This window comes from Aedes albopictus, chromosome 2 (genome assembly GCF_035046485.1).
Source record: "Aedes albopictus strain Foshan chromosome 2, AalbF5, whole genome shotgun sequence".
Lineage (NCBI taxonomy): Eukaryota > Metazoa > Arthropoda > Insecta > Diptera > Culicidae > Aedes > Aedes albopictus.
Window position 1 is genome coordinate 512,624,922 of NC_085137.1, and position 21,805 is coordinate 512,646,726.

The 21,805-nt window shown below is 44.6% G+C and overlaps 1 protein-coding gene across 2 annotated transcripts in view; it reads right to left on the bottom strand.

Annotated features, from left to right (window-relative positions):
- The window catches only part of LOC109432284 (circadian locomoter output cycles protein kaput), a 49,238-nt gene that overhangs the window by 13,617 nt on the left and 13,816 nt on the right, over positions 1 to 21,805 (bottom strand). For both annotated transcript variants that reach the window (XM_062854547.1, XM_062854546.1), the window contains exons 3-7: positions 2,185 to 2,674; positions 1,790 to 2,120; positions 1,512 to 1,728; positions 1,141 to 1,452; positions 607 to 1,073 (exon numbers count right to left, since the gene is read on the bottom strand). In XM_062854547.1, coding sequence (XP_062710531.1) covers positions 607 to 1,073; positions 1,141 to 1,452; positions 1,512 to 1,728; positions 1,790 to 2,120; positions 2,185 to 2,222 — 1,365 coding nt within the window. In that variant the 5' untranslated portion in view covers positions 2,223 to 2,674. The remainder of the gene's footprint in view (positions 1 to 606; positions 1,074 to 1,140; positions 1,453 to 1,511; positions 1,729 to 1,789; positions 2,121 to 2,184; positions 2,675 to 21,805) is intronic.

A 21,805-nucleotide genomic window follows, 5' to 3' on the forward strand; every position in this document is an offset into this window, starting at 1 on the left:
CGTACTGTACTTGCATATAATCAAATGGTTAAAATGACTAGGTTAAATATGGACGAGGAAAGATAATCACTAATCAGGAGAATAGATCCTATGATGTAGAACTAGAACTACGATATAGGATTCGGTTGGGAGGATAGAATTTTAACGAAATAAGAGAAGCTGGATGAGATGGTGTAACTTAGACGATAAGTATGAGCTTATTAATAGTAAGGCTTTAGTATAACTTGGTAGTAGAACTGGACAAAAAAAGAGTTTCAGTGCTATATTAGCTAAGCAGCCAGACAGCTTCTGACGGAACGTTATCAAAAGAAAAATAGAGTCTGTAAGATGTCTAAGAGGCTAACAAAAAGTGTGATCGAAACTTCTGTACAGTTCAGAGTGAGCGTCTTTAGTGTTTTGAGAACTGCTGAATACTTGGAATTTTTTGTAGCCTGAACTGACGTATGAGCTTACTTTAGTTCTAGATTGAAACTTTTTCTGAACTTTGTGGAAGATAGCACATCTTTCAATTAATAGGATTCTCTTGATCTACAGATTTCTAGATAAAAGTGTTAACGTTTTAAAGATCATCCCAGATATCAATAAATGAAGCTACCAAGTACTCACTGAGCTGTGCTGCGTCATCATCGATTGCCGACTGACATGTGATTCCGCTGACATCGAAGTTGCCGAATCGGATCCAGGACCCTGATAAGTGTTGTACCGATGCCTTCTCGGTGGTGCTCCCGTAGGTGATCCTCCCGGAGTTGGCGCGATCCGCGAAGTGCGAGAACTCTTCGAACTCCACGGAGATGTTGCCAGTAGGCTTTGAGACGAACTCGGTTGGAACTTCCGCTCAACGCCTACACTAACGCTATCCGTGTCTTCGGAGAACTTGCCCTCGCCACCGGCCTGGTTGCGCATCTGTTTCATTACATCGGCGTAGCTCACGACTCGATGCGTACACACCACAAACTCTGGTTTCGAATTCCACTGATGGTAGGTGATGTAGAAGCGAGTTTGCAGCCAAATCCACTGCTGACCTTTGGTCAGAAACCTGTAGAAGCACGACGTTCCCTCACCTTTTTGCATTACTAAAATTGAGGAAACAGATCATTAATTAGCCAAATCATGAGCATGATGATGTCAAGTTCTACTCACAAGCTTCATGACACGAAACTACCTTTTCCAGATCATCAAAATGATAGTAATCATACCCAGAAGTGCCCAACACTTCGAATGGTAGATAACCAATTATGGGAGGTGCCCGATGGTCCAGAAAGAGAAACTTCCACTCCAAGCTATGTCGAGAAGTAAATTCGCTTTTGGAGCTATCCACTATCGACATTTCTCGAATTAACTGCGGAGTCTGCAATCTACCAGTCCCCACGAAGATCAGCCTCGTATCGGCATCAGTCATGTAGCCGCTAAACCGCGATGTGGTCATCAGAGAATCCGCATCCACGTCACTTCCTGGAAACCAAACAGTATTAGAATGATTTCTCAAACACTTGAACATCGATCATACTCACTGAAGTACCCGGTGAATTGAACCAACTCGTACGAAACCTCCGTCCGGTAGTCAGACGTACCACGTTTAATGTAGCACGAAAAGGTAACCTGATTTTCGCGGGAGATCCCCGTCTGAAGCGGATCCACCACAGCCGCCGGATTCAGCAGAATGTTGTACAGATCGTTCTGATCGTCCTCGTACACCATATCGTACACGGTCATGTTCAGCAAGTCACTCTGAAAGGGAATAACGGTGATTATTCCTGAAGACTAGTACGCGTTGTCCAGAAGCACTTACAGGCAGATGACCCAGCAGTGATGTAATACTCTCCGATGCGTAGAACACCCGACCCGTCGACGAAAACACTATGATGAATCCATCCAGAGCTTCCAGAATCAGATGCGTGAACTCTTCGTTGGACAAAAAGGAAGGCTTCCAGTCGGTCTGGATTTCGTGCACCCTGGACCTGACCGCTATCTCGTTGTGGCTCTTCAGAAATGCAATCGTCGACTTGAGCACGGTGCTCTTGTCCATTTTGCGGCTATTGGACGACACCATCGAGCTGAGCTCGTTGACCAGCAGGTTGAACTGATCGCGACGCTTCTTCTCGCTGAGGTTGCGGGACTTCCTGGAGGGAAAATGATCAATCAGTTTGGTTTTGTTTGCTGAGACAAGTACTGTATGATGTGAACCTCTTGGTGTCATCCTTATCATCGGGATCATCTTCCATGTTTGGTAGAGTTTGGTAATCTATGATGATAATGTTGTTTTATGTAACGATTACCAAACTGTATAGAAGCTCGTTATTATCAATCACAAAGTTTCATAAAAAGCTAAACCACGTTCTTTGATATTATGCTACTGACTTAGACACTAATTAATATCACATTCAGTTTCCTTCTTCGGTCGGTTTGAATTCTGTTACCTTATACTACTTGACACTCCTTCTAACAATAATTTAACGTGAAGTTGATTGCAACTTCACTCACTTTTTTAAATTGACGTCTATCAATAGGAAAGTTCAGTTCCAGAGTTTAAGTTACGTTGCAGAAAAAGTTCGGATTACACAGTTCCTTGCAGCTGCGAAGTCTGGCTTTATTGGTCATGCTTTTGAGTTGTCGGCTTTTGATGCGAAGTTTTCAACTAGTATGGTGTAAAATTTCGTTGACTACCTTGACGAAGCTGAAACAATAGAGAGAAAGAAACTCAATCAACATCAAACTTTAGCATAAATAAAAATAGAATGTAAGCTGAAACGAGTCAATGAACGACATAAAAAAAATCGAATCAATCCTGAATCAGACGAAAATTGCATCACAAGCAACCAACTACCGCTACCGTTGCCGCCGCGCTGACACCGGACATAACAAAACGAATTCCGGACGAACAGCACGCGCCTCACGCTGTTATGCAATCGCTCCCTGTTGGGGAGTGTGAGGGTAGCGGGTCAGGAACTTAACAATGGGGTGGGGGGAAAGGGCCAGACTAGAATGGCTTCACGCGTTGTGACACACAATACCTTAGGGCTGCCCACTACATGACCACAATATTTGCAAACCAAAGCCTCAACGAATGTAGGTATGTACCTGGAGAGGGTGGTTGTAATTCTGAACCACGACGTGCATGATGGGGTGGGTTTGAACACACATCTACATCGGCGCCGTTGTGGTGGAAGAGAATCATCAGTACCGTCATCGGCGGTGCACCGCGCGTTATTATCATCATCGAATGTTTGTTTGTATCAATCAGAGGCAGGTAAATAAGAAAAAATAGTTGCTTTGCGGCAAATATTGTAAGTGTAATTTAACGGGAGTACAAGATTGCTTAAGGGCGGACGGGACGGTCGAGGAAATATCCGCCATTGCTCTGTTTCTACTAAGATGATAATCTCAGATTCTACTTCATATAATGGAACAAAAATCTATCATTGTGTATGCTCACTTGCAGTGCATATGCTGATTGTTTTTCAGCCTCATCTGTGCGATAGAAATCGAGATTACCATCTTCAAAATTGCGAGGCAAATTGTTAGAAAGAGAGGGAAGATAGGAAAAATAACACAGCGTCCCGATTCACCTTAATAGGGAGTATCAGTTAATGAAGGTACATTACGTTTATGCTCGTTATATTAGCATTAGCATTGAGCAAGTCACACAAATTCGTAGATTATTCAGTCTGGACTATTGTATAAAGCGCTATTTTAGGGAAATAAATTGTTTCACGATACATGTGGTCAATAGTGTCGAAGACTTTGAAGACTTGTTTTGAAAACTTGTAATTAGAAAGTACATAGACAAGTTGGGAGAGAATTATGTGAAAAAATCGCGCTCTGGTGGGATTTGATCCCACGATTTCGTATTTGCTAGACCGGCGCTATAGCCAACTAAGCCATAGAACAGGAACGACTCTGCGGAATAGAAAACCAATCTGACTCCGAGCCCACGCCTTTTCACAAATCCATCTCTCTTTCGGCTTAGATGCCATTCCACAACACACTCGCGTTCCCGCTAACTACTAGTCATTTGTGAAAAATAGGGCGTGTTCATGACGTGGACTCGGAGTTAGTTTGGCTTTATATTCCACAGACTCGTTTGGAAAGGCAACATGTATCATTGTTGAAAACGTTGCCAAATTTTCCGAAACGACTTTCAGGTACACAAACGCGTTGTTGAAATCTTGTTTTTCCGCACTGATAAGGTTCATAGTTCGAAAAAAAAACCTGTAAAATTATGACGGATCGAATGTTACAAAAGGACCCCGTCATACATGGTGGAAATTTGTGTGCGATCTTAAAATTACATTGCAGATATCTGTTAGAAATGGGCCCATATAGCCGAGGCGGTAAACGCACGGGTATTTAGCATGATCATGCTGAGGGTGACGGGTTCGATTCCCGGTCGGTCCAGGATCTTTTCGTAAAGGAAATTTCCTTGACTTCCTTGGGCATAGAATATCTTCGTGCCTGCCACACGATATACGCATGCAAAATGGTCATTGGCAGAGAAAGCTTTCAGTTAATAACTGTGGAAGTGCTCATAGAACACTAAGCTGAGAAGCAAGCTTTGTCCCAATTGACCAATCCAAATTCCTGTGTGGTAGTGGTTTGTGTTCAGATTTCCCGTGTTAATCTATCTGTAAGAACTTTGTAAACATCTTTTGTTCTCACGTATATGGATAGGCTTGCATTAGGTTTCGTGAGATAAAATTTGGAGAACTCAATGAGGACGTTACGCCAAGAAGAGAGAGAGAGAGAGATATCTGTTAGAAAATATAAAGTAAAATCAAGATTGAAATTGAGCTCCGATCGAGATTTTAACTGAGATCTTTGGGGTGTGAGCAGAGTTGGTCATTTCTCACACTTCGGCTTAAAAAGTGCAGATTTTGGTGCAGTCCAGAGAAGTGTGCCTTGCCGCTCTTTTGTGCGAAGAGAAAAATCACACGCTTCTCAAAGCGAAATATTGATTGAGTGCGTAGTGCACCATGATTTTTCTTTTGAGTGGAGCAGTTACCGTTCACACACAGTAGGTACATCGCTTTATCTTCAGAGCGTCGTGCTCGAAAAGCTGTAGGTTGTCATGGCATCAAGGTAACATAAACTCATCTACAAACGGAGCACCGAAAAGAAATTGACTTTTGAAGCTAACAGGCATTCGACGGATTTGCTTTGTGTGTTTGTGTTTTTTCGTTGTTTTTCACTAATTTACCAGATATACACGAGACCGTAGGGTAATTCGCCAATTGTTGAACGGTTAGTACTGGCATTTTTGTTTTCGTTCGTTTTTCTGTGCATAATTCCACTTTAGTTGAAAAATATCCAGTGAACGTCTAGATCTACTCATCCCTTATACAGCCCATTGAATTTGTATTCCCTTAAATTCCGTTTTCTAAGAGAAATTAGAACATTTGTATGGGAAGTCTGTAACCCAAATGTTGAACGCTTCCTTAAGCTAGCTCATCCTAATGTTGGACGGTTCTCGCCAATTGTTGAACGGTTGAAGCTGTGTTCGTAATTGATGACGTATAACCCGACATCAACCTATCATTCACCTGTTTTTATTTTGGCCACCAAACCCAACATAGACCCAACAGTTATGCGATGTGAGTCCAACAGTGGTCCAACATTTGATAAAATTTGACCCGACTTTGACCCGACATCCTATATTTTTTCACTCTGGCGGTTTTTTTCCGGATTTTTTGTGTTTTGTGCCCAGCTAGTTCGAGCTAGTGACAATTCATTTAAATGACAAGGAATCACTCATTTGAAGAGAGCTCTAGTGGACTGAAATCGTTTTAAACATGCCTAGATGCAAAAATGGCTGAAAAGATTTGATTAGAAGCGAAAACGACATAAGAAAAGTATGCCTTTAAAAGCCCCTGTAACACTTCTGGAAACCCATGGGACCCACTCAACCCCCAAGAACACTCGTGGAACTACCCTGAAATCCCTTGAAAACACGTGGGTTGCTCCTGAACCTCCTGGAACGCCTTGAAATACTCCTGGGACCCCTTTAACACTCTGAATTCCTCTTGAACAACTCTGGAATGCCCTTGAAAACCATTGAAAACCACTGGAATCTTTCTGAAGTCCACTGGAACACCCCTAGAACATCCCTGGAACGCCCTTGAAACCCCATGAAATGCACGGTTAGGTAAAGTGAAAAAAAATTCTAGCAGTCATGCTCTAACATCGTAGATTATGCCAGTGTTCAACAATTGGATCATGGATGCATAATGATAGTGTGATAAGAAAAATATTTTTTTCAAATTAAATTACAGTGAAAATGTGATTTTAAACAATGTTAAATTGTTAAGGACATCCTTCCAGTTCTTGTAACTATGGTGTGCCTTTGATATTTGTGGTTGATTTGCCCGCAAAGCTTATTTCGTAACAGCAATTTCTTAACATTAATCTTAAGAATTGTGTAGTTTTCGTGTCATCAGCGGTACTAAATTTTCAATCATTTTTTTTACATAAAATATGTATAATTTTGTAAATTATTTAGAGCAATATCGTGACCCACAGGTATATGCATCTACATCATACGTTTACGTTGGATGAAAATTACTTAACCTTCCGTTAATCGCGCTGTTGTACTTTGTACAACACATGAGAAATATCGACTATTACTTTGAAACCATATTTTCTATCGATGTCAACCCCAAATGTATTCTACAGGAATCTTATTTGGAATGTTATAAGACCTTTTTTGAAAACAGTATAACTCCTTATAATGCGGAAGATAAGATAGACAGTTGAATGTGAATTAGTGTATTTCAAAATCTAAATGATCTAGAAATATGGTGTCTTCGGCAAAGTTACTTGGGATATCAAGGGCCTTCGCGAGGTGATCTGAGAAATTCAGATTTCAACCGATAGGCGGCGCTAGTGAGCATGTAATTTTTATATCCCATATAAAATACTCAGGATCCTGAGTACTTAGAAAGATGGTGTCTTCGGCAAAGCTGTTTGGTTGGTTAAACACTAACTGATGGAGAGCCGTTTGGTTTGAAACTCCTCATCTAGGTGGCGCTAGTGGACATTGAAATTTTATAACTCATACATCTCAGGACCCTGATTACTTAGAAAGATGGTGTCTTCTGAAAAGTTGTTTAGTAGATAGTGTCTGATAGTGTTTGAACTGATGAAGACAAATATGACGTGCAATTTCACATCCAGGTGGCACTAGTGAGCATTTCCATTTTATACCTCATTTATCTCAATTAGTTGTGTAATTTTCGAATTTTGAAAACTTTCGGAAGTATAAAAATTTACAGCTCGTTGATTTTTTTCTAGATGAATAATAACACGTTCATGCTTTTGCAAATTTACAACTAGCGTCTTCTGGTGGCAGAAGCACGAATCAAATGGTCAATATACTGAAAGCCCTTGATCTACCAACCCACCTTGCCAAAGATATCAACTTCCCAAGTAATCAGACTCGGAGATATATAAGATATAAAATTTGCATACTCATTAGCACCATTTACTGGCGAAATATTGATTTCAACGACCCATCAACCAACCTATTTGACAACTTTGCCGAAACCACCATCTCTCTCCTAGTAACCAGGATCCTGAGAACTATTGCATATACATTTTTTATGTTCACTAGCGTCATCTAGTGGTGAAATTACGATTCAAACGGACAACTATCTGTAAGTTTTCGATCTTTTAGAAGGTCGGCACGAGAGGTAACTTTTCCTCCATTTGGTCTTTGATCTACCAAACAACTTTGCCGAAGACACCATCTTTCTGAGTAAAGTGGAGTTTCGTGGCCGTTCGGTTAGCGTTACCAAGCGTGTAACCGCACCATGCTATCCACTGGTGCATGTAATGTATGTCGTGTCCATGGTCTAGTGTTAAGTTCTGTTCAGTCTGTACAGCCTCTGGCTGAAGACGGTGTCCCGTGCCTTTTTATTCGGGATCCTGAGCTACATGAGATTAAAAATTTACATGCTCACTAGCGCCTCCTAGTGGTGGCATTTGAAATCAAACTGTCACTCATCTATAAGCCCTTGATATACCAAACATCTTTGCCGAAGACACTATTTTTCTAAGTAATAAGGGTCCAGAGATACATAATATATAATATTTACGTGCTCATTTGCGCAGCCATTAAACTGCGAATCATCCTTAAGTACTTGACCTACCAAACAACTTTGTCGAAGACACCATGTTTCTAAGTTATCAGGTTCCCGAGATACATAGGATATAAAGTTTATTTGCTCACTAGCGCCACCTAGTGGTGGAATTTCCAATTAAACGGCCAATAATCTGTAAGCCGTTGACTTATCACACAACTTTGCCGAAGACACCATCTTTCTAAGACATCAGGATTCTGAGATATAAGATATAACATGATATTGCTCACTAGCGCCGCCTAGTGGACGTATTACGAATCAACTTTGTCAGCATCAAGTAGCCCATGAAATTTACAACAACTTTGCCAAAGACAGTCCTCCTCTAAACAATCAGGATCCTTAGATATTTCAGAATGTATGGGTGTTGTACAAAGTACAACGCGCGACTGCTCGCGTTACAAAAATTGGCGCGAGTACTGAAAGGTTAAGAAAGATTTATAATAAAATATTCAGAAACTGTTCAAAATTTGGGTAGTGTTCAACAATTAGCGAATTACCCTAGAGCACAGTACCGCACGATGCACTTCGTTAAAAATGGGACCATAATTTGCTGCTCCTAGCATGGCGCACGGCACGGCTATTTCTGCAGAAGCTACTTCCCATAAACTCCCCTTTACTACCAGCGGAAGACAAATTTTCTCATCGGGGATAGTTAGCCGATTGATGAACCGGGTAAACTTGGACGTAGATCAGTTTAGGGTATCACTCCATCTCTTGTAAACTTTTCCATATTACATAGAATGTTCTATACATTCAGATACACGTAGATCAAGACGATTTTCTTACGCCCAAAAAGCTTACGTTTATAGACGAAATGGCACGGACAAGTATTGCTGGGTAAAACGCCCTACAAGTTAGTCTGAAAATTTCATATCTAGTGTTTCCTGCAATACTAGGTCGGAACGATCGTATCAGACTGTATTTTTGATCATATTTCGGTGCCTGAAAATTGCTCTTTGTTTGCCGGGTGTACGAGAAAACAATTCTCTTTCACTCCGGCGAGATTGCACAAAAGTGCGTGGCAAGAGAAGAGTGAAAATCGGAAGAGAAATCCTGATCAAGCAAGCCGTGTGTGGTAGGTGTGAAAAATGCACTTATCTTTTGTTTTTCCTCAGTGATGACCAACCCTGGGTGTGAGTAGCACGCCCGAGCTCGACCTGCTTCGGCTGCTGCAGAGAGTACTGAGAGAGACAACGGGGAAAACCGCCACAGCTGCGAGTAGCCGTTCGATTAGCTGATGACGGAGAGTGGCTGGCATGATTTATAGCAGATGCATGTAAATTTAAAGCGAGTATGCTTAAAAAATTTGTAAACAATCCATCTGACCACCAGTGGGCTGCTCGGCTGACGATAAATGCTGATGATTAACAATTTTCTGCCGCAAATTTCAGTTGATCTTCAATTTACGTGCTGTTTAACTTTCTCATTTTTTTTTTCTGTTATTGTAATCATATCAGTGTGGAAAAACAAGATTTCAACAACGTGTACACTGCCCCCACTCGCATAACAGTCCCATTTGCAAAAAGAAGGAATTGAGAAAACAGCATTTGAAGTTTGAAATCTTGTTTCCATATAAAACTTTGAAAAATCGCCAAAATTTGAAGAATATTTCGATCATCTCGAAACTTTCACAGATTGCTTTGCACATGAATATATATCTGTAAAAAATATCACAATCACTACAAAGTTGTTCAATTTTGTGTTACGTGACACAAAAAACCATGATGGGACTGTTATGCGGGTACTTTTGATATGGGACGCTCATGACTTGGTATTTTTTTCACATATTGACATAAAAATTCATAATTTTTATTATTGTTTTTGGAAGTACATCGAAAATGATGACTATTCATACCGTTAACTCAAAATTGATGAAAAGTCAAATGGGACAGTTATGCGAGTGGGGGCAGTACAGGGGGTGGCCAAAATGTTTGGGATAGCAAACTTTTTTTCTCTCTCAAAAAAATTCAACATGCTGTAACTTTTTATAGAGTGCATCAAAAATTCTCAAATTTTGACTGTTTGTCAATATTATATGTGCATCACTGGTACAAATTTGGGCTCGATTGGTTAATCTTTCGCCAAGCTAGAACCGTTTTCGTAAAACACTATTTTTTAAACAACCAATTTTTGAACTGTCATATCTCCGAAATCAGTGAACCGAATCGAATGAAATTTTGAACGTTTGGCTGCAAAGTAACTTTACTCCAATGCCGAGCGTATAGTAGAGCAACATCTTCGTCGGTCTTGGGCGATGTTCCTCCAGTTTCCCCGAACGTGTAGGGATCGTAGATCTTCTTCAACCGCGTGCAGCCAGCGAGTTCGCGGCCACCCACGAAGTCGCCTACCTCTACTGGGTTCTCTGCTGAATATTGTTTTCGCTATTCTTTCTTTCGACATTCGCACTACGTGTCCAGCCCACTGAAGTCTGCCGTATTTTATACGTTTCACAATATCCGCATCTTCGTACACTTGGTACAACTCGTGATTCATGCGTCTGCGCCACACTCCATTTTCTTGTTTCCCACCGAGAATTGTCCGCAGCACTTTGCGCTCAAAAACTCCAAAAGCTTTTCGGTCTACCTCCTTTAACGTCCACCCTTCGTGACCGTAGACGACCGGAAGAATCAGCGTCTTATACAGAGCGAATTTTGTTTGCGTTTGCAAGTTACGGGACCTAAGCTGGCTACGCAATCCCTAAAAGGCCCTATTCACAGCTGCAATACGCCTTTCACTTCACGGGAAACGTCATTGTCACATGTCACAAGTGTTCCAAGATAAACAAATTCTTCAACAACTTCAAACACTTCCCCATCAATCACTACCTCAACACTAACACCACTAGGCTTGCTTCTGTCTCTACTCGCTATCATGTACTTCGTCTTGGTAGAGTTAATCGTCAAGCCTATCCTCGCTGTCTCTTTCTTCAGAGGAGCATAAGCAGCCTCCACTGCCCTACGATCGATGCCGATGAGATCAATATCGTCCGCAAAACCGAGGAGCATGTGCGACCGTGTGATGATAGAGCCATTCCTCTGCACGCCTGACCTCCTTATCGCTCCTTCGAGTACAAAGTTGAACAATAAATTTGAAAGAGCATCCTCCTGCTTCAATCCATCCAAGGTCACAAACGACGTAGACACTTCGTCCGCGATCCGAATACTTGATTTTGATCCATCCAGCGTTGCGCGTATCAGCCTAATTAGTTTCGCCGGAAAACCATGTTCTGACATTATCTGCCAAAGCTCATTTCTTATCATTGAACCGTACGCTGCTTTAGAATCAATGAACAGATGGTGAGTCTGCAAGTTATATTCCAGAAATTTATCTAGGATCATCCGCAGGGTAAACATTTGATCCATCGTTGATCGGCCCTCACGAAAACCAGCCTGGTATTCGCCGACGAAGGACTCCTCAAGAGGTCGCAGTCTGTTGAACAGGACACGCGACAGTATTTTATACGCCGAATTGAAAAGGGTAATCCTGTCGGAATTAGACGACAAACTATTAGTCTTAGTAAGTCATGAAATATGTTTGTATAGAAAATAGAAAATAAATTTGTCATTCTTGTTCCAACTGCCAACTGAAGTAGTTTGATCTCTGGCTCTCACCACATCCTACCAAAAGGTTTTGGGCCCAGAGAGTTCGGATAGTGAGGAACATATTTTTTCAAGACTCAAGAAAAAGTTCTAATTCAAGAATCACAAGAAAAAGTCTCTTCAAGTATACTTCAAGATGGTCAACCCGGCGGAGAATTCCCAGCAAGGCGGAGGTGGAGACGCTACCCGGAATCGGATCCACGCAATCCACGGTACGACAAGCCTACCGGCAATTGAACTTCTGCTTGGCCGTGAGAACTGGTCAACGTGGAAATTTGCGGTACAAACGTTCCTGGAACTGGAAGATTTATGGGAAGTCGTGAAGCCAACGCCGAATGCCGATGGAACCGATCCGGTGGTGGACGCTGTGAAGGACCGAAGAGCGCGAGCGAAAATTATCCTTTTGCTCGATCCGGTGAACTACGTGCATGTGAGGGAAGCGAAGTCCGCACGGGAGGCGTGGTCGAAGTTGGAAGCAGCATTCGAGCACTCTGGATTGACCCGGAAAGTCGGACTGTTGAGAAAACTCATAACAACCTCCTTCACAACCAGCAACTCCATGGAGACGTTTGTTAACGACGTCATAGCAACCGCACACCAACTACGTGGGATTGGCTTCGAGATCACCGACGAATGGATTGGGACACTTTTGCTGGCCGGTCTACCTGAAGAATATCGGCCGATGATTATGGCTCTCGAAAATTCCGGAGCGGCGATTACCGGTGACGTCATCAAGACTAAACTGCTGCAGGAAATCAGAGTACCATCGTCGGGCGCCGCGTTTGCCGGCAACAAGCATGGACGGAAACCAGCCAAGCAGAGTGAGAAGCCAAATCCATCTTCAACCAAGGGTCCGAAGTGTAGGCGGTGTCACAAATTTGGTCACATTGCCAGGGATTGCTCGTCAAGAGAGCCGAAGAAAAGCGACGGAAATGCCTGGTGTACGGTGATGTCTGCGATTGAAGAGGACGACGACGATTGGTACTTCGACTCGGGGGCATCCAATCACTTTGCGAAGACGGCTCAAGCTCTTGAGGAATCTACCAAGTGCGGTGGTACCGTCGTAGCCGCAAACCGCGGAGCGATGAAGATAGTCGCAAAAGGAAGCATGAAGTTGAAGCCCGCCTGCTGCCCGGAAGAACCAGCAATCACGGTGAATGAAGTGCAGGTAATTCCGGATTTGTCCACGAATTTACTCTCCGTGAACCAAATAGTGGAACGGGGACACACGGTGACGTTTACCAAGGACGGCGTGAGCGTCGTCAACCCGAACGGTGACGTTATTGCGACTGGTAGTAGGAAGCGTGGCCTGTTCAAGCTGGACCTGGTGCAGTCATCGCGAGCACTGGCATGTGCGTCAAATGGAACTGCAGCTCTGTGGCACAAGCGGCTTGGCCACATCAACTTCGACAGTCTACAAAGGATGAAGCGTGGATTGGTTTCCGGCATCGAATACGCAGAGCCGCCCCGGAGCAACGACAAGTGCAAGGTATGTGCTATGGGTAAGCAGACACGTTTGCCGTTTAGCAAATCCGGTTCACGAGCGTCGGATCTCCTCGAGGTGGTCCATTCGGATATCTGTGGTCCGATGGAAGCCAAATCGCTGGGTGGCAGCCGCTACTACTTGACCTTCACGGATGACAAGTCTCGTCGAATCTTCGTATATTTCCTGGAAGAAAAATCAGCACAGCGTGTATATGAAGCATTTGAAGATTTTCGTTGCATGGCTGAGCGACACACAGGGAAGAAGCTGAAGACGATACGAACCGACAATGGCAAGGAATTCACGAACCGGAAGCTGGAGGACCATTTGAAGCATCTGGGAATCCGTCACCAAACCACGGCGGACTACACACCTGAACAAAATGGTCTGGCGGAGCGAGTCAACAGGACCATCGTCGAACGAGCGCGGTGTATGCTTTTCGAAGCGGGGCTGCCGAAAACGTTTTGGGCTGAAGCAACAGCAACGGCCGTGTACCTCATAAATCGGTCGCCAACCAAGGGGCATTCAGCGACACCAGAGGAAGTTTGGAGCGACAGGAAGCCAAACCTGGCACACGTACGAGTTTTTGGTTCGAAGGTAATGGCGCACGTACCGAAGCCGAAGCGCAAAAAGTGGGATGCCAAAGCATTCGAGTGCATACTCACCGGATTCGACGAGGATACAAAAGCATATCGTTTGTGGGACCCGAAATCGAAGAAGATCATCAAGAGTCGAGATGTTACCTTCGTTAGCGAAGCAGGAGAAAAACCGCCATCTTCTAACAGCATGCAGCTTGCAGAACCGGAACGAAAAGTCGTTAGACTGGATCTGGGGGATCCATTTCCGGTACCAGAGGTGCCCGAGCCGGAAGCAACCGAAGCAAGACACGTCGAAGATGACCAGGTGCCTGCGGAAGAAAATCAGTCAAGCTCTGAAGATGAGGATTTCCTTGACCCAATCAGTGACGTGACAAACTCTGCGCTCCCTTCGCGATCATCTTCAAATCCGCCCCTGTCACAGGCGTTGAGGCGCAGCGGACGGGAGCGCTACCTACCAGGCAAGTTAAAAGATTTTTTCTTTCCGAGTAGAGGACTTCCTTCCGATCAATTTTCAGACCATCAACCCGAGTCTGATGGAAACGAGGATGTTATCGACCTGCCGGGGCCGGCAGATCGGCCTACAGCTAGTGGCCAACAACAGGGACTAGCAGCGAGACGTCAACCGCCAACCGGTGGTGATCCACGTACCCCGTCCGAAGCATTGAAGGGACCTAAAGCGAAACTGTGGAAGCAAGCGATGGACGACGAGTACCAGGCACAGATCGAGAACAACACTTGGGAGCTTGTAGAACTACCGGCGGACCGAAAAGCCATCGGCAGCAAGTGGATCTTCAAATCGAAGGAGGACGAAAAAGGAAACATTGTGCGACACAAGGCAAGACTGGTTGCTCAAGGTTTCAACCAGAAATTCGGCGTGGATTTCGACGAAGTCTTTGCTCCCGTTGCCAAGCAGGTGACCCTCAGGACGTTACTCACGGTGGCCAGCCGTCGCGGAATGCTTGTGAAGCACATGGACGTGAAAACCGCATACCTGCATGGGAAGTTGGATGAAACCATCTACATGCGGCAACCGGAGGGATACGCCATGGGAGGACCAAACACAGTGTGCATGCTCAAAAGGAGCATATACGGGCTCAAGCAATCCGCACGAGTGTGGAACCAAAGCATCGATGCAGTCCTACGAAAAATGGGGTTCGTTCCATCAGCAGCAGACCCATGTCTGTACGTGCGAAAGAAGGGCAACACGTTCACCTACATACTACTCTATGTGGACGACATGTTAGTAGTTTGCAGGACAGAGGAGGAGTTCAAGGCTATACACCGGGCACTGCAACAGCACTTCAACGTGACGGCATTAGGAGATGTGAAGCACTTCCTAGGAATCGAGATCGAGAGGGATGGTAACGGATTCCTGCTGAATCAAGAACAGTACATCCTGAAGCTCGCGGAACGATTTGGTCTGGAGAACGCTAAGCCATCAAAAATACCGTTGGATCCTGGCTACCTTCAGCAGAAGGAGGAGGAGAAGGAACTACGTTTGCCGAACAACACCCAATACCTGAGTCTCATCGGCGGTCTGCTGTATGTAGCGGTTCACAGTCGGCCGGACATAGCAGTAAGCGTCTCCATCCTGGCTCAGAAATCAAGCTGCCCTACACAACTGGACTGGCACGAGGCCAAGAGGGTACTCAGGTACTTGAAGTCGACCAGTAGCCACAAATTGACACTTGGATCCACAGCTGACGGGCTCGAGATGTATGCGGATGCCGATTGGGCCGGCAACCATCGGGACAGGAAGTCCAATTCCGGTTTCCTGATACGGCTTGGAGGTGGCATCATTAGCTGGGCATCACGCAAGCAAACCTGTGTGGCGCTGTCGTCGACGGAAGCGGAGCTCGTGGCCTTAACTGAAGCATGCCAAGAATTGAGTTGGTTGAAGAAGCTGATGATCGATCTAGGCGAAGACGTGTCGTTGCCAATAGCCACATTCGAAGACAACCAGAGCTGTATTCGACTGGTGGAAAACGGAAAGATTGAGAAGCGGTCGAAGCACATCGCAACGAAATATTTCTACGTTCGTGATCTTCAAGAGCAGCAGCAAATCGTTCTGAAGTATTGTCCCACCGAGTTCATGTTGGCTGACATACTGACGAAACCGCTGCAGCACCTACGATTGAAGTTATTAAGAGAGAAGTTAGGTTTACTAAACTATATTGTCGAGGAGGAGTGTCGGAATTAGACGACAAACTATTAGTCTTAGTAAGTCATGAAATATGTTTGTATAGAAAATAGAAAATAAATTTGTCATTCTTGTTCCAACTGCCAACTGAAGTAGTTTGATCTCTGGCTCTCACCACATCCTACCAAAAAATCCCTCTGTAATTGGCACACTCCAGTCTGTGCCCTTTCTTGTAGATTGGGCATATGAGGCCACCCAACCAACTGGTGGGCAATTCTTCATCCTCCCAAATCTTTATAATAATCTGGTGGATTGATTGATGTAGCCGCTCGCTTCCGTTTTTAAGAAGTCCGGGATCTCGTCCTTCCCAGCAGCCTTGCTGTTTTTCAGCTCCTTAAGGGCCTTTTAAACCTCATCCAGTGTTGGTGGCTCCACTGCTTGACTGTCATCCATTATGTTAATCCTGTTCCTGGGTGCTCCTTCGCTGCTACCATTCAACAAATCTTCGAAGTGCACCTTCCACCGCCACCATTGTTTTGTCTGTCAGCAAATTTCCTTCCCGGTCATTGCACATGGCGGGCACTGGCGCAGTCTTGTGCCGCACGCCAATGACAGTTGCATAAAACCTCCGCATATCGTTCCTGTCCATACTTTCCTGCGCTTCAGCAATAACACTCTCTTCGTATTGCCGTTTTTTCCTGCGGTGGATTCGTTTCTCTTCTGCTCTTGCAACCCTGTACCGCTCTCTGTTCTGCCGGGTACCGGCCACTAGCATTCGACTTCTGGTGGCATTATTTTCGTTCGTTACTCGTTGGCAGTCCTCGTCAAACTAACCATTACGTTGGCGTCGCTGAGCGGTACCAATTACCTCTTGCGGTGTTGTTGTCACTGCTTCGTGGAGAATTCCCCATAAGCTGTTGACATCTCCAGATTCGTTGGTCTCTCCTATCCTCTCGTCTAGCTTCTGATGGTACTGTGCAGCAACCCCTTCGGCTGACAAGCGCTGGATATTGAAACGCATCGTCCTGTTGCTTCTTGAACTCGTGACGCTGGATAATCGCGCCCGAATTTTTGCGGCTACACGATAATGATCCGAGTCGATGTTCGGGCCTCTGTAAGACCTCACATCTATGACGTCCGAGAAATGTCGCCCGTCGACCAACACGTGGTCTATCTGGGAGCAAGTGTCACCAATCGGGTGTCGCCAGGTGTGTTTTCGGATATTCTTACGTGCGAAGTAGGTACTGCTGATTGCCATCCCTCTAGCAGCAGCGAATGTCACAAGGCGCAGACCATTATCGTTGGTAGCAGAATGAAGACTTTCCGTTCCAATGACAGGCCGAAAGAAACTTTCTCTGCCGATCTGCGCATTTGCATCGCCGATGACTATTTTGACATCTTGTTTTGGGCACTCTCCGTAGGCCTTATCAAGGCTCTCATAGAATTCATCCTTCATGTCATCGGGTTTGTCGTTCGTTGGCGCATAGATGCTGATCAGGCTGTAGTTGAAGAACTTGCCCTTCATCCTCAACACACAGATTCGGTCGCTTATCGGCTTCCACCGAATAACTCGCATCATCTGCTTCCCGATCACTATAAAGCCAACTCCGCGTTCTGCCTTATCGCCGCCGCTGTAGTAGATGTGGTACTTGAATGAAGTGTTGACGATGGGATCCACCGCTCGGAATTCACGTTCTCCAGTTTTGGGCCAGCGTATCTCCTGGATAGCAGCCACATTAACGCCGACATTCTGCAGTTCACGAACCAGGAGCCCAACACGTGCTGGTTCATTCAAAGTTCTCACGTTCCAAGATCCGACTTTCCAATTGTTGTCCTTTATTCATTGCCGGGTCTGCTGCCGTTGAATCAATCCGTTTACTCTACTATTGCTTTTCTGGGTGTTTGAAGGTTTTCAGCAGGCTACCTTACCGGGGTCGCGCTGCCTACATTGCGTTGAAGGGGCTGCCTTCTTAGGTATAGCTGACGCAATACAGCATGTCATACTCAGCCGCTGGATGCCAGAACAGACGCTGTTTGAGCCGCACCTCCTTGGTGAACAGCTGAAGTCAGAAGGACAACAGTGCCCAGGCTGCACTACCAGCTAAGCACACAACTCTTAGCTGGCGGTCTTTGTCATCGTTTGACCCGTGGAAGCATGAGGTAGGAACTTGTGAGGACCAGAGCTATGTTGGACGCTCTCCTTATCGACTCACCGTTTTGCAGCTTCATGCGACATTATAACATGTAATAGTTTCTCACGGCGAATAAAGTTATACCGATTTGACATTTTCAGCTATACAGAGGAAAATAATTCAAATTTACAATGCCACACAGTAATTACTAAATGTGTTCTTCCTTCAATCCAAAAAGGCTCTAATAATCTAATTAGAGATATCTTGAGAACAGAAGTAAAATTACTTTGGATATCAAAACTGAAATTCAATGACGATGTAAAAAAATACATTTTTTTCGAGAAAAATCCAAAAAGTGTCAATCCATGATAACTTTTTTGAATGTTTAAAAAGTACCTATGTTTTGATAACTTGTGAAGCACTAATATATTGTTGATAAACGTTCAAAATTTCATTCGAAAAGATTCACTGATTTCTGAGATATGACAGTTCAAAAATAAGCTGTCTGAAAAAGATGTTTTACGAAAACGGTTCTAGCTTTGCGACAGATTAACCAGTCGAACTCAAATTTGTACCAATGATGCACATATAATAGGTTGACAAACAGTCAAAATTTGAGAATTTTTTATGCACTCTATGAAAAGTTACATGAGAGCAGGCTTGACAGAAACTCACTCGCGAGAAAATGAGGAAGCGATTTTGGCGTTTTTCTGAGGAGTTAAAATAAAGCTCAGAAATCACAACGCAAATCCTCAACAGCACCGAGCGCGAGCTTGCCGTGCAGCGAGGAGTTCGTCCAACACTCATAATTGCTTGTTGTGTTTCTCACGTCCACTCACACTCAAAAAGCTCTCGCGAGTTCCACTCCCATACAAAGAAAGACTCTCGAGGCGAAAATCGCACTCAAAAACCCGAAATAATCATCGGCTCTTTTTTTGTTCCCCTCTTCCTCGCTCAGTTTTTATTGCCTCTCTGTTTGGGGTTCGTTCGCTCCCTCGCGACGAGGCAAAAGCAAAACACCGCTCTAGAGCATGTTGCAAAACTCTTTTGATTTCGAGGAGGATTATCAAGCCTGCATGAGAGAAAAAAAAGTTGCCTATCCCAAACATTTTGGCTACCCCCTGTATATGTACCTGAAAGCAGGGACGGAAAATGTCACGGAATTCCATGGACGAAATGTCATCATAACGCGGATAAACAATGATGTCGTCGAAAAACATTTCCGACTAAGAGCAGGGAAATTAGGTAATAACAAAATGACATTTCCCATCCCTGGTTGTAACGCTGACAAGTACTTTTATATTTTTATTTCCAAAAGTTCAGATAAAGCACCGAATGGAAATTTCTGACTACTAAAAAGGCTCAAAACTTCGCACACAAGCTCCGGCAAAGCTCATTGTTAGCTTAAAACTTCTCCTAAATAATGGAAGCAGTGAAGCAGTGGCTCTACAGATGAGGAAATCAATGGGTTTAGTTCACTTTTTTTTTTTGACCACTTAAGGCGAAACACTCGGATCCGGTTCCGGAACACTACCGGTCTCAAATGTGGTCTGAGCTCATTGTCTTGCTAACTGATCAACAGGCTACCAAAAAAAGCCGTGGTTTATTGAGTGGCTTGCATGGTTTTGCTACATTTGAATATGGTCTCTTTCTGGAATACCGATCTGGAACACATAAATAGCCTTAACTCCGATACGGCTGGAACAATCCGAACCATTTTCAATAGGAAACAATGGGACTAGTGCTTAAGGACAGACTTGTTAGAGTCCCAAAATGGCCGCCACAATGGCCGACTTTGGCACCTACTCACGATTTCGAGGGCACAGATTTCTTCGTAAATAAAACTAGCGCACCTGATCTTTTCATTTCAAGCTTATTACGAGTGAGCAAGAACAGAATAATGAAATGTACTGTTGTGTGAAGCTTGCTTCTTGAGATTTGTGCGTTTGAAGTTTTGATGCATTGTTGAAGCGGGATTTCAAGAAGTTTGTCCTTAAAAAATGAAGCGTTTTTTTTTGTTCAACCAAAGAAGATTTAGTTCCTCTTCAACGACAGCTATTTGCCTTCATTGGCCAACATGCTTTGGCAAGTGGGAGCACTGTTGTTCATCTGACTTTAGCTAGATTGAGGAGGTATGTCCCGAGCGTCTGTTCACCAAGGCGTCATCCACAAATTACGTAACGCTCTAGGGGGAGGGGGGGAGTACAGCCAAGCGTTACGGCCCATACAAAATTTTTAGGATTTTCATACAAAAAAGCGTTACGGTGGGGGGAGGGGGGGTCGAATATTGTCGATTTTAGCGTTACGTAATAAATGGACGCTGCCCAAGGAGGTGCGGCTCAAACAGTGCCTGTTCTGGCATCCAGCGGCTGAGTATGAAATGATTCTCCACCCGGAAGCCCCACCTACGGTGGATAGGGGACCTTAGGCCAACAACCTGCTGTTCTCGAAACCCAAAAACCGTTACAGAAACCGAAAATGAAAGATAACGAACTGATTCAACGGCAACGACTTTTAGCGCGAAACAACGGACATTGGAACTTGGAATGTATTAACCCTAGCCCAACAGGGTAAACTATCACAACCAGCCAATGAGACATGTCGTATGAAGCTTGAGATTCTAGGACTGAGCGAAGTCCGTTGGCCGAACTTTGGAGAACACAGATTGGCGTCGGGTCAAATTCTGATATACTCTGGCCTACAAGGTGTACACGCTCCTCGCCACCGTATGAGTTGGTTTCCTGCTCAGTGCTCACGCCCACGCTGTGCTCACGAAGTGGGAAACTATTAATGCGAGGATAGTTGTAGCCAGATCCAGAACACGGGTTCGACACCGATACAATGTTACGCGTCAACCGATGCTGCCGAAATGCAAGACAAAGAGAACTTTTACAGTCAGCTGAATGCTCTTGTGGACAAGATTCCGAAAGGTGATATCAAGATTCTCATGGGCGACTTCAAAGCGAAGGTTGGTTCCGATAACTCGGACTATGAGTACGTCATGGGACACCATGGTCTCGGTAGAATGAGCGAAAACGGAGAGCTGTTTGCAGAGTTTTGTGGCAACAATGACATGGTGATTGGGGGTTCGCTCTTTCCACATCAACCAGTGCACAAAGTGACATGGGTTTCCCGTGACGGCGTCACGGAAAATCAAATCGACCACATCTGTATTAGCCGAAAATGGAGACGAAGTCCAGGGATTCATCGACAGGAGGCTAAAATCGGGCGCCGGTTCAACACGCCGACTGGAAGACGCTGCGGTGAAGAGGTCCTTCGTCGAGGAGCTAGAAAACCGTGCTGAATATTCCAGAAGGTGGAAGCGTAGACGATCAATGAAGCACCATCAAGAAAGCCTTCATCGCCATCGGCGAGAATAATTTGGGTGAGCAACGCAACCTTGAGGAAGCTAGAGGAGCGAGCCAAAGCCGTAGCCCGTCAGCGCTATTTTGCTCTCAAGAAACGCTCATGTAGACGGGACAAAAAAGCGTGGGCGGACTCCCTAGAGGAAGCCGTAAACACCGGCGACATCCGTCTCCTCTACGATGTCTTACGTCGCCTTAGTTGGACCAAGATGCCAAGATGAATGCTACGATGCCCGTGAAAGACACGTCTGGACAGTTACTGACCGACCCGGCTGGCCAGTTGAAACACTGTTTCAGGCACTTTGGAAACTTTTTTCAAGTGTCGGTCACGCCATCAACACCTCAGCATGATCCG